Genomic DNA, 12,613 nt, shown 5'->3' with positions numbered 1-12,613 from the left:
CCTGACCCTTTTTTGGGAAGGACAGAATATGCATCTAATTAAAAAAAAAAATACAAAAAATAAAATAATTTGTATGGTCTTCGAGTTGAGAGAAATTTTATACTGTGTGCCATGTTGAAGGGTTTCTGAACTAAAATAATTTAACAGGGATATAATTTAGCGGGGCTAATTCTTAAACTCAAAAGGAATTAATTATATTCTGCACCTAACAATAAGTAGGAGACGTAAACAGTAGGAATTGCTTCATAAGGAATGTCCAGAACTAATTCAAGACCATACTCTGTTACAACTAGCTGATCAGCTCAGCAATCCAGAAAGCACTCAGCAACAAATGAAAACTTGACTATTCATCATGATCAGCAAATCATTTCTGATTCAAAAGTTGTTTTCAGGGCTCTACCCACATTTGAAGCCAGGATGAGTCAGGTAAAACTCATTGCTGTTGGAGAGTTCCTATCATGTTTTCACTGACATCTTGGACAAAGATAAGAGTGTTAGGAATTAGTCCACTGAATAATTTTACTATACTTTTATAGCAAAGTGCACAAAGAAATTTGTAAGCCCTGTACAGTGAAATGAAATGAAATGAAATCCATTACATTCCTATAGAGTGAGCAGATACCATTGGCAAGGGTAGAATTGAGATGTGGCTGGGAAAAATCAGCTCAAAGTTATGGCTGCCAAAATATTTCTTATACAAAGAAAACCTTTGAAAGCCAGTGCTTTCTAGGTGATGCCCTTTGAAGGTTCTCTCTTCATACAAACTGAAATAAAGGCATAATGGCTATTACCACCTAAGTTCTTCAGAAATTCCCTCACACCATGACATCCAATATCAAGTATTTTTTAAAAAAATGGTAGAGGTGAACAATGTATTTAGCTAGCACAGATAACAGAAAAGCCAACATTAAAGACATTTATGCCTCTTGTTTTTCGAATGAAGACCTTACCTTGGTCAAATAGTCATGTATGTTGAGTGTGGCAAGCTTTGTGAGGTGCCCATTGAGACCCAAAGCCATGAGGAAACCTGCATATTCATTGGCTAGATCTGCATTTTTTGGCTTGTTATAGACAATCCAAGCAGAGTCTATCTGGGAAGTAGGAGCTATCTTCAGTCCAGCAGCTACACCATTATGAAAACTGGCCCAGCAAGCCATATTTGGAGGCACATCAATGTTCCCACTGTTGAGGTCAACAGTAGTGTTCCTAGGAGGAGCACGGCCTGCCCAGGAAAGAATCATTAAACAAATGTAAAACACTCGATGCTAAAATCAGCTCACCTTTAAAATAAGCAAAGTAATGGCATAGTTTAGCAGAGTACTGACACTGCTTTACTCAAGCAAACATAAAAAAAATAGGGCTAAAAACTCAAAATTACGCAGATACTTTGTAGCGTTGGGAGCAGGGTGTGGGGGGTCTGGAGCCCGGGGGGGGGGGACCCACACATTCTGGCAGGATGTGGGTACTGTGGATCCAGAGTTGAGGGGCAGCAGGAGGGCGGGGGGGGGCACTGTGGCTTGGGAGTGAGGAACAGGGGCAGAACATGGGCATATCACTGCCCCCCCCGGTGCATGTGCGTGCATACACACACACACGCACACGTCCTCTTTTTTAAAACTGGAAATATGGTAACCCTAAAGGAACGCAGCCTAGTGGCGTGTAAAGCAGTACCCAGCAGGTAAGTCTATGGAGCTATGGAGGGCAAGCAGGAGTGGGGCAGGGGTGGGATGGAGCCACAGGCAGCTCATCCAGAGGCACGGGTGAGGGGGCTCCTAGATTTGTGCACAGAGTGGAGGCAGGCCTGCTGTGGGTTGGGGCTCTGTGTCCTGCTGCCCTTGCCCTGGAAGCTGCGCATTGGCCGCTTTGTGGCCCCTGTCCACTCAGCAGTGGGAGAGACAGCATGGCACTGCATGGTTCCCAGGGCAAAGGCAGCATGGTACAGAGCCCCAGCCCACAGCCTGCTTCCACCCTGTGCACAAATCTGGGGACATACTCCCCATGACTCCCCCAGGGGTGCTCACAGCAGCAAGGAGCTGCCCCCTCCTCCCCCCCCCAGCACTCCTGGACAAGACACCCGCTGGTCCATCCCACTTCTGGCCCTGGCCCTGAGGTCCCATTCACCCCAGTCCCTGACCTTACCCCACTCCCTCCCCCACTGTGGGGACCTCGATCTGCCCACCCAGCCCCTTCCCCTCCACAGATTTACCTGCCAGGCACTTCCTACCCCACCTTCCTGCTGCAGTCACCCAGAGCCTGTGCCTCCTCTGCACTGTCATTGCTGCCCCACCGGATGGCCTAGAGTCAGCGGTGATGGCAGTGGAGAGGAGCTACAGGGCAGCCCAGGCACAGGCTCCAAAATCACATGTGCAATTAGCACATTAAAAAAAAATTAACACGTTAATTCTTGCCTTAACTGTGCACATTATTAACTGATAGCCCTAATCAAAAAAGACACCAGTAAGCTGTGTGGCATTCGTGTGCTATCGCCTACAGAAGTTAGTATCCCTCAATTGTCCTGTAGTTTGGGAGAACTGCTTGGGGCTTAGGCAGTTTCTGACTATTTGATTAGGCTTCTACTTGTAACAGGACAGCAATTATCTAGCAGTTTCAGCACCAACAGAAAATATCACAATTTCATAGGTCAAAGGCTAAAACCAAGGCTCCTTCCAATATAAAGAACAAGCAGCTAGGGAAGAATAACTTAGTTACAATATTCACTGCATCAAGCTTAATCAAAAGAAAATTCATGTTTTCTGCAGGCGTGCATAACAATTCAGTCTGCATGCATAAAACAGGGATGGGCAAAATGGCAGAATCAGCCAACAGCCAGACTCCATTTCCCAGCAGACCTGGCCCACATGGCTGAGGCCAGTTTCCACAGAGACCCCGGCAACAGCCACACTATGATAGTGCAGGGCCGGGGCTTCCAAGGAGACTGACCTCAACAGCACTGGCAGAGCACATAGCTGCTCCAGAGCTGGGCTGGGATCTTGCAGTAGTGGCTCTGCCCTGGCTCCTTCTAGCAGTGACAGTGTGGTCTGGAGCTGCAGCAGAGCCGCTATCTACGGCTTGCGCACCCCTACCTGGGGTGTTGAGCCTGCAGACTGCAGCTCTGCCCTGACTTTGAACCATGTTGTCACTGTCACAAGATCTCAGCCCAGTTCAAGAGCAGATCCCCACCCTGCCAGCAGGAGTGGCCGCCAGGGGGAGCTTATGGTGATGGGTATAGCCACCCCACAATTTCTGTAGTCCAACATAGTCACCCTTCCCACTGCCAGCACTGCCACTGCACACCTTGTTCAGGCAGCGGCAGCCGAGCCCGCCCTGCTCCCACCCAGAGCACATCCCCCAGCTTAGTCCCCTTATCAGGAAGAGGCTGTCGCAGCTAGGGCAGTCTCCACAGAAACCCTGGCCCTGTCCTATTACAGAGCAGCTGCTGCTGGGTTCTCCATAGTAACCAGCTCCAGCCATGCAGGCAGGGGCTGCTGGGAAATGGAGTCCACTGCCAACAAGATCTGGCCTGTGGGCCAGACTTTCCGTACCCCTGGCATAGACCCACCATATTTACCTGAATCCAAGATGACCACGAATTTAAGAGGACAACCCAGTAAATAAATTTTCTACACATAGAAAATTATAACATACTTATAATTTTTCCATGTACAGAATCTAATTATTGGAGTCTCATCTTAAATTATGCCTCCCCCACCACTGTAGCAGGAAAGTAGTGGCATTTTGGGGGGCAAGTGGTAGAGGGAGGCAGTGTATATATGTGTGGGGGGGTCAAGCAGCTTAACACCTGAGCCTTGCCTCCCAATACCTTGTCCCCTGCTGCCCCCACCCCATCCATGTCATGCTTACCCCTGGCTCAAGCTCTGGCAGCTTCCAGCCCTGCTTTAGCCTGGGGCACAGAGCACGCATTTGCTCCACCCCCAACCCAGCCCAGCAGCTCCAGCTCCAATTCCAGCGTGTAGCCAGTGTAACTATCTTATAGTTTTTAGCAAAGACTTTATATTATTTTCCCTTTTCTGTATAACTGCCGCGCAGCACTCTCACATTTATGTAACCTTGAAGTCGACTGTTAATCAAAATGAACGCTTTGTACTTTTCTCCACTGACATTAAGCTACACATGTGCATTCTGTAAATTTCATTTCTTATCTAAAAGTGTCATTTCTGCAGAAATGAAACTTATGTAGAAAGTCTGCCTAGCAATAATTGTGTAAAAGAAAATTAGCCTATCTCTATATATGATAGTTAGTGTCATAGAGGCAGTCCAACAAACATCTATAGAAGAGGCAAAAAAGCAGGAAGCAGCAGAGACGACAACTGGAAAACTCTGTTGGCCTGATCACCCCACAGACCGGTTCTCAGCCTCCCCGCCTGGGCGTATCCCAGCGAAGATAAAGGCCTCAGAAATCCGACAACTGACAACAATTCACCGTGTTATAGTATTGCTTTGTATATCCCATTCATGAGCTGTTGACCAGTTCTGGGACTACGGAGCCGGCAGCTGCTGGCTCTGGAACCCCGTGAACCAACAGACCCCTTTAGTATCCAGCATACTGTAACTGAAGAAACATCGGAGACTCCACTTCTCGACTGTCTCTCATCGTAGCTTAGACAGCATACCTACGCTCGCTATACTTGTATTTACTGCAACTTCGTTCCAACCGGCCTCCCCTCTTATTCGTAAGAGGGTGAGGCCAGGTGAGTGAATAAATCTTTTTATTTTACTCTATATCTACTCTGTAATAACTTTTATTACTAATATTCCATCTCAATGAGCCGTTGCCCAGTTCTGGGACTTAAGGAGCCGGCAGCCGCACCTAGCTTTGGACTACCTCCACTGTTGGAACGCAAGGGCTGGCTCTGGAACCTCGTGAACCAACGGACACCCTATAGATTAAGAGACACTAACAACTTACTCTAAGTCGTCTACTTGTGCCAACTCGGCGAACCTCGAGGGCGGCTAAGAGCTACCTCAATTCCGCCCCACAAGCCGCGCGCTCACACAACTCCGCGAAGCCCGCGGCTCCCCTAAGCGGTGCCGGAGCCGCTAGCCCGGCATTTCGCCGCAGCCAGAACTGCCACCACCATCACTACTATTGGGCCAGGCTGAGACTGAAGCAAGCACAAGCTCTGAGCCCCAGGCTAGAGCAGGACTGGAGCTTGCCAGAGCTGGAACCAGAGCCAGAGCCAAGCACAAGTAAGCCAGCGAGGTGAGGAAGGAGGAGAGGGTAGCAATTGCCTCCCTCCCACTGCCTCATACTCAAGTCCAAGACAAGGGACTTTCTTCCCTCCTATCAAGGCTGTCCAGCTGACAGACAACATACAGCCTCCAAGGGGTTCATTTATTGCAATCCCCAGCCTCCTGGGTGAGATGTCACTCCCATCACTCTTCTACTATTGCTGACAGTTTGTCCAGGCTTCCTTTTCTTCTTGCAGCTTCTGCATCCTGCCCTGGTCTCCCCCTCCCCCCATGCAGGGTGAGGCAGGGAAGCCTGTGGAGCACAGGGAGTCTGCAGCCGGGAGAGCTCTGGGGGACCCAGGGACACTGGATGTAGCGGCTGGATGTAAAGAGACTGCTGCTGGCAGGGCAAAGAAACTGGTATTGCTGGGGTAAAGTGGGAAGAAAAATGGATCTGACCAGGAACCAGCAGATGGAGGGAGAGCTGGGACTGTTTGGACAAACACACTAGGACAGGGAACTGGGGATATAATACTCTGAGACTGGATAAGCAGCCCACAAAAGAGGATCTGGAAAGTCAAACAATGAAGATAAAAAACATGGACAGAGGAGCAGGCGAATGAGGCTGATGGGTTGACAAGAAGACAGACGGAAAGAGGGAGAATGCTGAATGACTTAGGAACCTGGGAGTGGGGGGCGGGAAGACAAGGACTTATTTGGGCAAGGAACTTGGGACTGTTGTGGGAAGAGGCTACGTGAGGAAAAGGGAGTGGCTAAGGTCTGGACAGGCCTTTAGTGCTGTTCCAGAGGCAAAACCTTGATGCAGTAAATAGTGTAACCCTACTACTGCTGTCTGTTTGCACAGTTAACTCCAGTAGCCAAGTGGCAAAAGTCTATGCAGTTGTTCTAAAAGGTGTAAATCCTACTGATGATAAATCATTTTCTGTGCTCCTACTTGGCTGCTGTGACAATTATGTGGTTGTATTGTCTATTTTGATGTTTTATGTTGAAAGTGTTTTTTTAGACAGGATTTTGTTCTAGTGGGGAAGAGGTTCATGGCTAGAGTGCATAGGGGCTAGGTATGGCCTGGCTAACTGCACTCTGCTCTGTGCATGGTGTTGGAAGGGCCCCTTTTCTGAGAACTCTGACCATCTAGAAGCTAGGGGAGAAAGAGATAATGAGCAGGGGAGCCAGAGCATGCATATGCATGTGTGGGCTGTGTGCGTCTGCCAAAATGAGGCCTGCTGGAGTTCACTGAAGCCTGCTAGTGTGAAACCCCACAAAGTGGAGACAGACGAAGCCTGCCACATGGGCACGGCAGCTGATAAGGCTGAAATGGTGGGGCAGAGGCAACCTGCTAAAAGCTGACAGAAAAGCTGAGACCCTCAGGGATGAGGTGGAGTTTGCTGCAGAGACTAAGGATTCCAGTTTGTCATTGGAACTAGCTGGGGACTGAGAAGCACTGGCCAGGTATGAGGGTGAAAGCTGTGAGGAGTTAGTTTGTTTTAAACGTTTATTTTATATTCTGTTTCCCCCTGTTATGTGACAGTGTTTTTTCCCTACTTATTGAAGTGGCGGGGGCGGGGGGCGATTAGGTCTACATTTAGTTGTCCTTTAATTGGGTATCTCACCTCATGGAGAGTTTGCATCTTCATGGCCTTGACCAACTTGGGGTCCCATCACAGCTACAAATATCAATCAGTGCTTTAGGACACTACTTAAGTCCTAAGGTCCATAACTTTGCTTTACTTTATGATGGTGAGTGGCCCCACTGAAGTCAGTGGCAAAAATAAAGCACATGTTCAAGTCTTGTAGGATGAAGGAATCAGTCACCTAACAAGCCTAGGATTTACTGGCATTTAGTTATTTTAAATCAAGTCAATCAACCCAAAGGGAGGAAGTGCTGAGTGACATACCTGTTAGATTCAGTTTAGGAATAGGCAATGGTTCTGTTGGAATTGGATGATAAGAGAACAGAGTAAACATTCCTCGTCCTACAGGTAGTGCCATTGTCCGCTGACACAGCTGTAACAACCTATTTGGGGGAAATAAAAAAAATAAAAGCTCAAAGAACAGCACTGAGAACATATGACACACACAGGTCACACAGCTTATCGCTACATTAGGGGAGTACATCAAGGGCTCAGTGAACAACTGTTCACCACAGCACCTTGGGAAAAACTGAGAGTAATAGCCACAAACTCCTGGAAGACCGTTTCGGACTCAACATTAGGAAAAACTTCTTCACAGTCAGGATGTCCATACAGTGGAATAAGCTCCCTCCAGAGGTGGTGCCTACTCTGGAAATCTTCAATAGGAGACTGGACAGTCACCTTGTTGGGATCACCTGACCCTAGTTGTCTTTCCTGCCTGGTGCAGGGGGCCAGACACAATGATCTTCCAAGGTCCCTTCCAGCCATACAATCTATGAATCTATCTATACAAATGGTAAGTAGGAGACACTCATTCCTCAAAAGAATGAGAAGTTAGGTTATTGCCTGTGTGCCAGACCAACCTTATAAAATGAAAATTAGTAAGAATAAAGTGGTAAAACATTAGTCTAAGGCCATAGAAAGATATGTATTTGAAGCACTTCAAATGCAGCAAGATGCACACATATGCTTCTCTCCACATCTCCCTCCCTCCCCATCAACATGAAAGTGCTTCAAAATGGGGGGTTGGAAATGAGGAATCCCTGCACGCCTCTCAGCCTCTTGTGATTCCTTGAGACAGCAGAGTACACAGGAGGGTGTTCATCTGCTGTCTGCCTATACCCACTCCCGCCCTGCACCAGTGGAGGTGGGGATAGAGGGAGCAAAGCACTATGGGATGCCAAAAAGACCACTGGCCTGCACAGATGTTTCAGGAAGTGCTTCCAAAGGAGATACTTCAAAAAAAAAAAAAAGAAAAAAAAAAAAAACATTCTTTTTTTTCCCAAGCTATTCTTGAAGCATTTCTTCAACTGGATACATCTCTACTCATACTTCCTGGAGCACTCAAAACCATTTGTAACCCTTCAAAGAGCACATCTGCCCGGGGCCTACGGTTATAGACAGAGGTAACTATTAACCACTTTAAAAGGGGAGGGGCTGTTGCCCCTCAGAAGAATGAAACGGTTGTTTTGATTTAACTGTTTCTTCCATATGCTTCTATAGCAGCAGTTTTCAAACTTCCTGAAGTCATGGAACCCTTTCATATCACTACTTTTGCTGCAGAATCCCTGTCCTAAAAAGTGATGTGGAGCCAAGTGACCCAACCCCACAATGATGGCACACTGCCTCCCAGTTCTCTCTGCCATTACCCCCAGTCTCCTTGTGGAACCCCTGATGACCTTAGTGTGGAACCCCAGGGCTCCACACTGCAGTTTGAAAACTACTATTCTACAGCAACACAAGTGAGATAAATAACTGTAACTTTAAACAGGAATGAAATACAGTCCCAGTTACAATGGTTTGTAACATGTGTCACTACAGAAACATGCAGCTGTAACAGTTGTAATGTATTTATACAACACCATTTTTATACCAATATAAATGTTATTTCTGTCTTCTGTCTACAAAAATGGCTTAACAGTGTTAAACAGCAGTTCATCAAAAGTTGATTTTGTCCCTTCCCAGAACCCTTCCCCTCCCCACCAGGTTTAATCTAATCTTTTAGCAGACATCATGTTGAAGCAAATGTATTTAACTAGAACACATACAAATAAGAAATCTAAGCTCTTTATAGTTCAGCAGCCATATGCAAATGTAATGATGATAGGTAAGATCTATAAAAGAGAAGGTAAAATAGAGAAGGCTGTCATGTACAATCCTGTTATGACTACTGGAGACTCCTAGTAATAACTCATGAACAGTACACATGTACTTCAAGGAGACAAATCGGTACTTGCTTAGGAGACTCTCAGGGCTCATCAAATTACTCAGCTCATTATGTCAGATATTTCTTTGTATTCTTAGCATCTATTTTTATAGAATGTTTTACAAGGTGATGATGCTATAGAGAAATTGATTACTCACTAGAAATAAGGATTACCTAAGAGATAAATGTCAGATACATAAAAATTAGTGTCAACAGTCTGCTGAAAGCCTGACAAGCCTATTGCAATCCTATGGCGTGGTTTAGGATGTGAGAGGTATGATTCTGCACCATGCTGCCCTTGATTCTCGGGGGCTTACAAACGCTCCTCTGCAGGCAAATGTCTCCAGTTTTATGGGGAGAGAGCTGGGGGAAGGGAGCTGAGATGCTGAGCTTGCACCTACCTGAAGGAGCTACTTCTGTTGCTGACAATGTTAAGACTGTTGCTTAACAGTCTTAACTCTTTGGCTAATCTTTTGAGGCTCTCTGGCTGGTACAATACAGTACAGGAGAAACAGTGCACCTCACATTACATAACCACAAAAAAGAAAGTTGTTCTAGTCCGAGGGCAACTCTCTCTTTAACTGTGCCTGGCATTTTCCCCTGGAGGGTGGGGAGGCAGCCCTGCCCTCCCCATCCATCACAGTGCTGGCTATTTACCCTGTAAGCCATGCTCAGATTATGTACAAGAAAGGTTAAGTCATGAATCATTTAACCAATGAAATCAGTGATAACCAGTCAGTTTACCGGTTATCATTTAGTGTGGGACAGGGCGCAGTCTAGCAGAGAAGGTGGGGAAGGGAAGCCACGCATTTCCCCAGAAGGAACTGGAAGGCAAGAGGGAGGTGGTACTGGTGCCCCTGTTCACCTATGAGGTTAAAGAGGAAAACAGCAGGCAGCCTACTGACTTGTCAATTAAGTACTTAGGTGCTCAGTCACAGGTGCTCCCTCCCTCCCAGCCCATGATTTCAGGGCTTCAGGTGAGCAGCGTTGTCTAGTGGGGCTTGCAACTTGCCAATGTCTCCTCCCCCTTCCTCCCTATCGCCCCATATCAAAGGGCTAGGGGAGCATTTGAGCTGCTGTGTTATTAGTTAACTTTTAACCGACATAATTAGAGAAGTTTAAATGGATAATTTTTTAATGAGATTTACATCCCTAGCTCAGATGTGCCCCAGAAGCTCCTAGCACCTAAGATGCCTTCCTGCTCACCTCCCTTCATGCACACAAGACCCCCACTCTGCAGATGGTGTCCCTACCTCATGTTCCCAGCTGCCATGGCTTTCTAGGATGGGAAGGAAGGTGGTTTGCCTCACTCCACCAAAACCTGCTTAACAGGATCATGCCCACTGTCCCTTACCTTCTGCACCCAAGCTGCTGTGTCCTTCTAGGATGGGAGACTCCAGTGGGCACAACTAATCCAAGCACTCACTCTGATCAATGTGATCCAAAAACCAGGGAAAAGTGCACTGAGTATCAAACCATTACAAATTACTGCCATGAATAGCACTTTCATCATATTTCACCCCTACTGCATAGTCTTGGGTTTGAGAGAGAGAAATGAAGTCATCCAATGGAAAGAAGGCAAATAGTGGGTCTATATGCAGAAAACCAGTGCGCTACTTGTTCAGTGCTGCTGGCCAGTCTTCTGTAGATGTAGTGTCATCTGTTGATTTAGGCCCTTATTACACATTGCACTTTAAGCTACTTAAATGTTGATCAGTGTTAGTGCCAGCTCAAGTTTGGAGCAGTCACATGTTAAGGCAAAAAACCTTCTCTGACTGTCCCTGACCTGCACACCCATGACTTGCCACTAGAGGACTGGTGAGCAGGGACCAGACTAGGATCTACAGCTGTGAGTTGCTACTACAGGGCTGGTGAGCCATGAAAGACTTCTATCCCTGCTCTAGGTGCAGGGGCGTGAGAAATGAGCTAGGGGAAGGGAGAACATGAAGCTGAGAATTAAAGATGAAAGATGAAAAGATGGAAAGAAAATGGGAGTGGGGGAAGGGTGGTGAAATAAAAATAAGTCAGCCACTGAAGGATAAAATAAAAAGTAAAGAGAATTTAAAAAGAAATAAAGAGGAAGTAAATTAAAGGACATGTCATGTTTTAATAAATTGGGATTGGGGTGTAAGGGGTGCTGGTCATGCTTCCCAGGATGGCTGGGAAGTAGGAGCAGTGAGGGAAAATACTTTTGGAGGAGCTACTGCCCCTGCCCTGGAAGGGAAGCCATAGCTCATGGGGACCCCATCCAGCTTCCTACCTCATTCCCTGCAAATCCTTTAGCACCCACTCCTAAACCTGTCCATGCCCTGCAACCTGGCTTGCTGGCATGTGTTCTGCAGGTTATTTGCATAGGGTTACACTCCTGGAGGCAGGAAGGTCACACCCTCAAGTGCTGGAGGGGGAGGTGGCTTAATGCCAGAACTGCTCCCTGGGCAGTAGAGTTCAGGGAGTGGAAAGTTTCTCCACACAGAACAAGAGGATGGGGCAGAGGGCACTACATCCTAGGATACTGGAGGACTGCAATTTGGGTGGCTCATCGGTAGGGAGTAGCCACACACTAATGGGACAAGAGCTGGGTAACATGGATCAGAGATAAACCTGCCCTGAAGCAGAATAGCTAAGTTGCCCAAAGTGTGTGTAAAACTATCTGAAAGCATTAATGTGTGGGCAACCCATGGATTAAGAGCTCCAGGAGCTGCTTAAAATTAATGTGCAAGAAGACCCTCAGAGAGAGGCAAAACCGCTTTCATGGAAACCATTAAGCAAGATACTCCATGGATCAAAATTAGATTTGTGGTCTTTACGCAGGAAACACTCAATTAGGAGAGGATGTGGCATGGTCTCTCTCACTTATTCCACATTTCAGACAGTTTATTTGCTCCTAAGATATTAACTGATAAACCAGCTCCATGGTTTTGAAAAGATGTATCACAATATACTGGGTCTTTGTGCACTACACAGAAGATCTCATATTTGTCTGACAAACAGGCTGCATTTAACATCAGAATGTGAATAATGATGTTTTTGAACAGCTGGGTCAGTCTAGAATTGGATCCCATGCATCTTTGCTTCTTCTGAACCAGACAGGATGCTACAAAATACTTTCAGACCATAACAGCCCAACTTTAACATGTTCTTTTGAGGCCAGGCCAATCCAACAATTTCACCTATATTTTGCTCCAGCAGTTCACATGGATACTTCAGTTTTTATTCATGTTAAAGCTCAGACTCCTTAATTTTGAAACATAAACTTCTTATGTGAATAATATGAACACAGGATCTCTCTTAATACTGGTGTCCAGTGAAACGTACAGGGATATGTGGTTATCCCTCATTTAAATTTAAAATTCACCAACAGTATTTGCATGACACGTATAACTGTAGTCCCAGTCACACACCCTTAACCTTACTACTTCTCAGAACAACTAAAATTTTACAGTAAAGGAAGTGGCAATCTGCAACCTGTCCCAGAATGCTCTCTTATGTTTTTTCTCTGTTTTACTCTCCGAGGACAGATAACTAACTAAAAGACTACTTCTATTAATCTACAGTTCCTCTTCCC

At 46.4% G+C, this 12,613-nt stretch overlaps 1 protein-coding gene across 3 annotated transcripts in view; it reads right to left on the bottom strand.

The window, feature by feature from the left end:
* ANAPC1 (anaphase promoting complex subunit 1) overlaps positions 1 to 12,613 on the bottom strand; it is a 93,035-nt gene that overhangs the window by 30,375 nt on the left and 50,047 nt on the right. For all 3 annotated transcript variants that reach the window (XM_090053110.1, XM_090053127.1, XM_090053119.1), the window contains exons 27-28: positions 7,107 to 7,225; positions 951 to 1,222 (exon numbers count right to left, since the gene is read on the bottom strand). In XM_090053110.1, coding sequence (XP_089909236.1) covers positions 951 to 1,222; positions 7,107 to 7,225 — 391 coding nt within the window. The remainder of the gene's footprint in view (positions 1 to 950; positions 1,223 to 7,106; positions 7,226 to 12,613) is intronic.

This window comes from Crocodylus siamensis, chromosome 1, assembly GCF_052110815.1.
Source record: "Crocodylus siamensis isolate JL-2025a chromosome 1, ASM5211081v1, whole genome shotgun sequence".
Lineage (NCBI taxonomy): Eukaryota > Metazoa > Chordata > Crocodylia > Crocodylidae > Crocodylus > Crocodylus siamensis.
The sequence above is the reverse complement of the archived record's forward strand: the minus strand, read 5'-3'. Positions and strand labels throughout refer to the sequence as shown.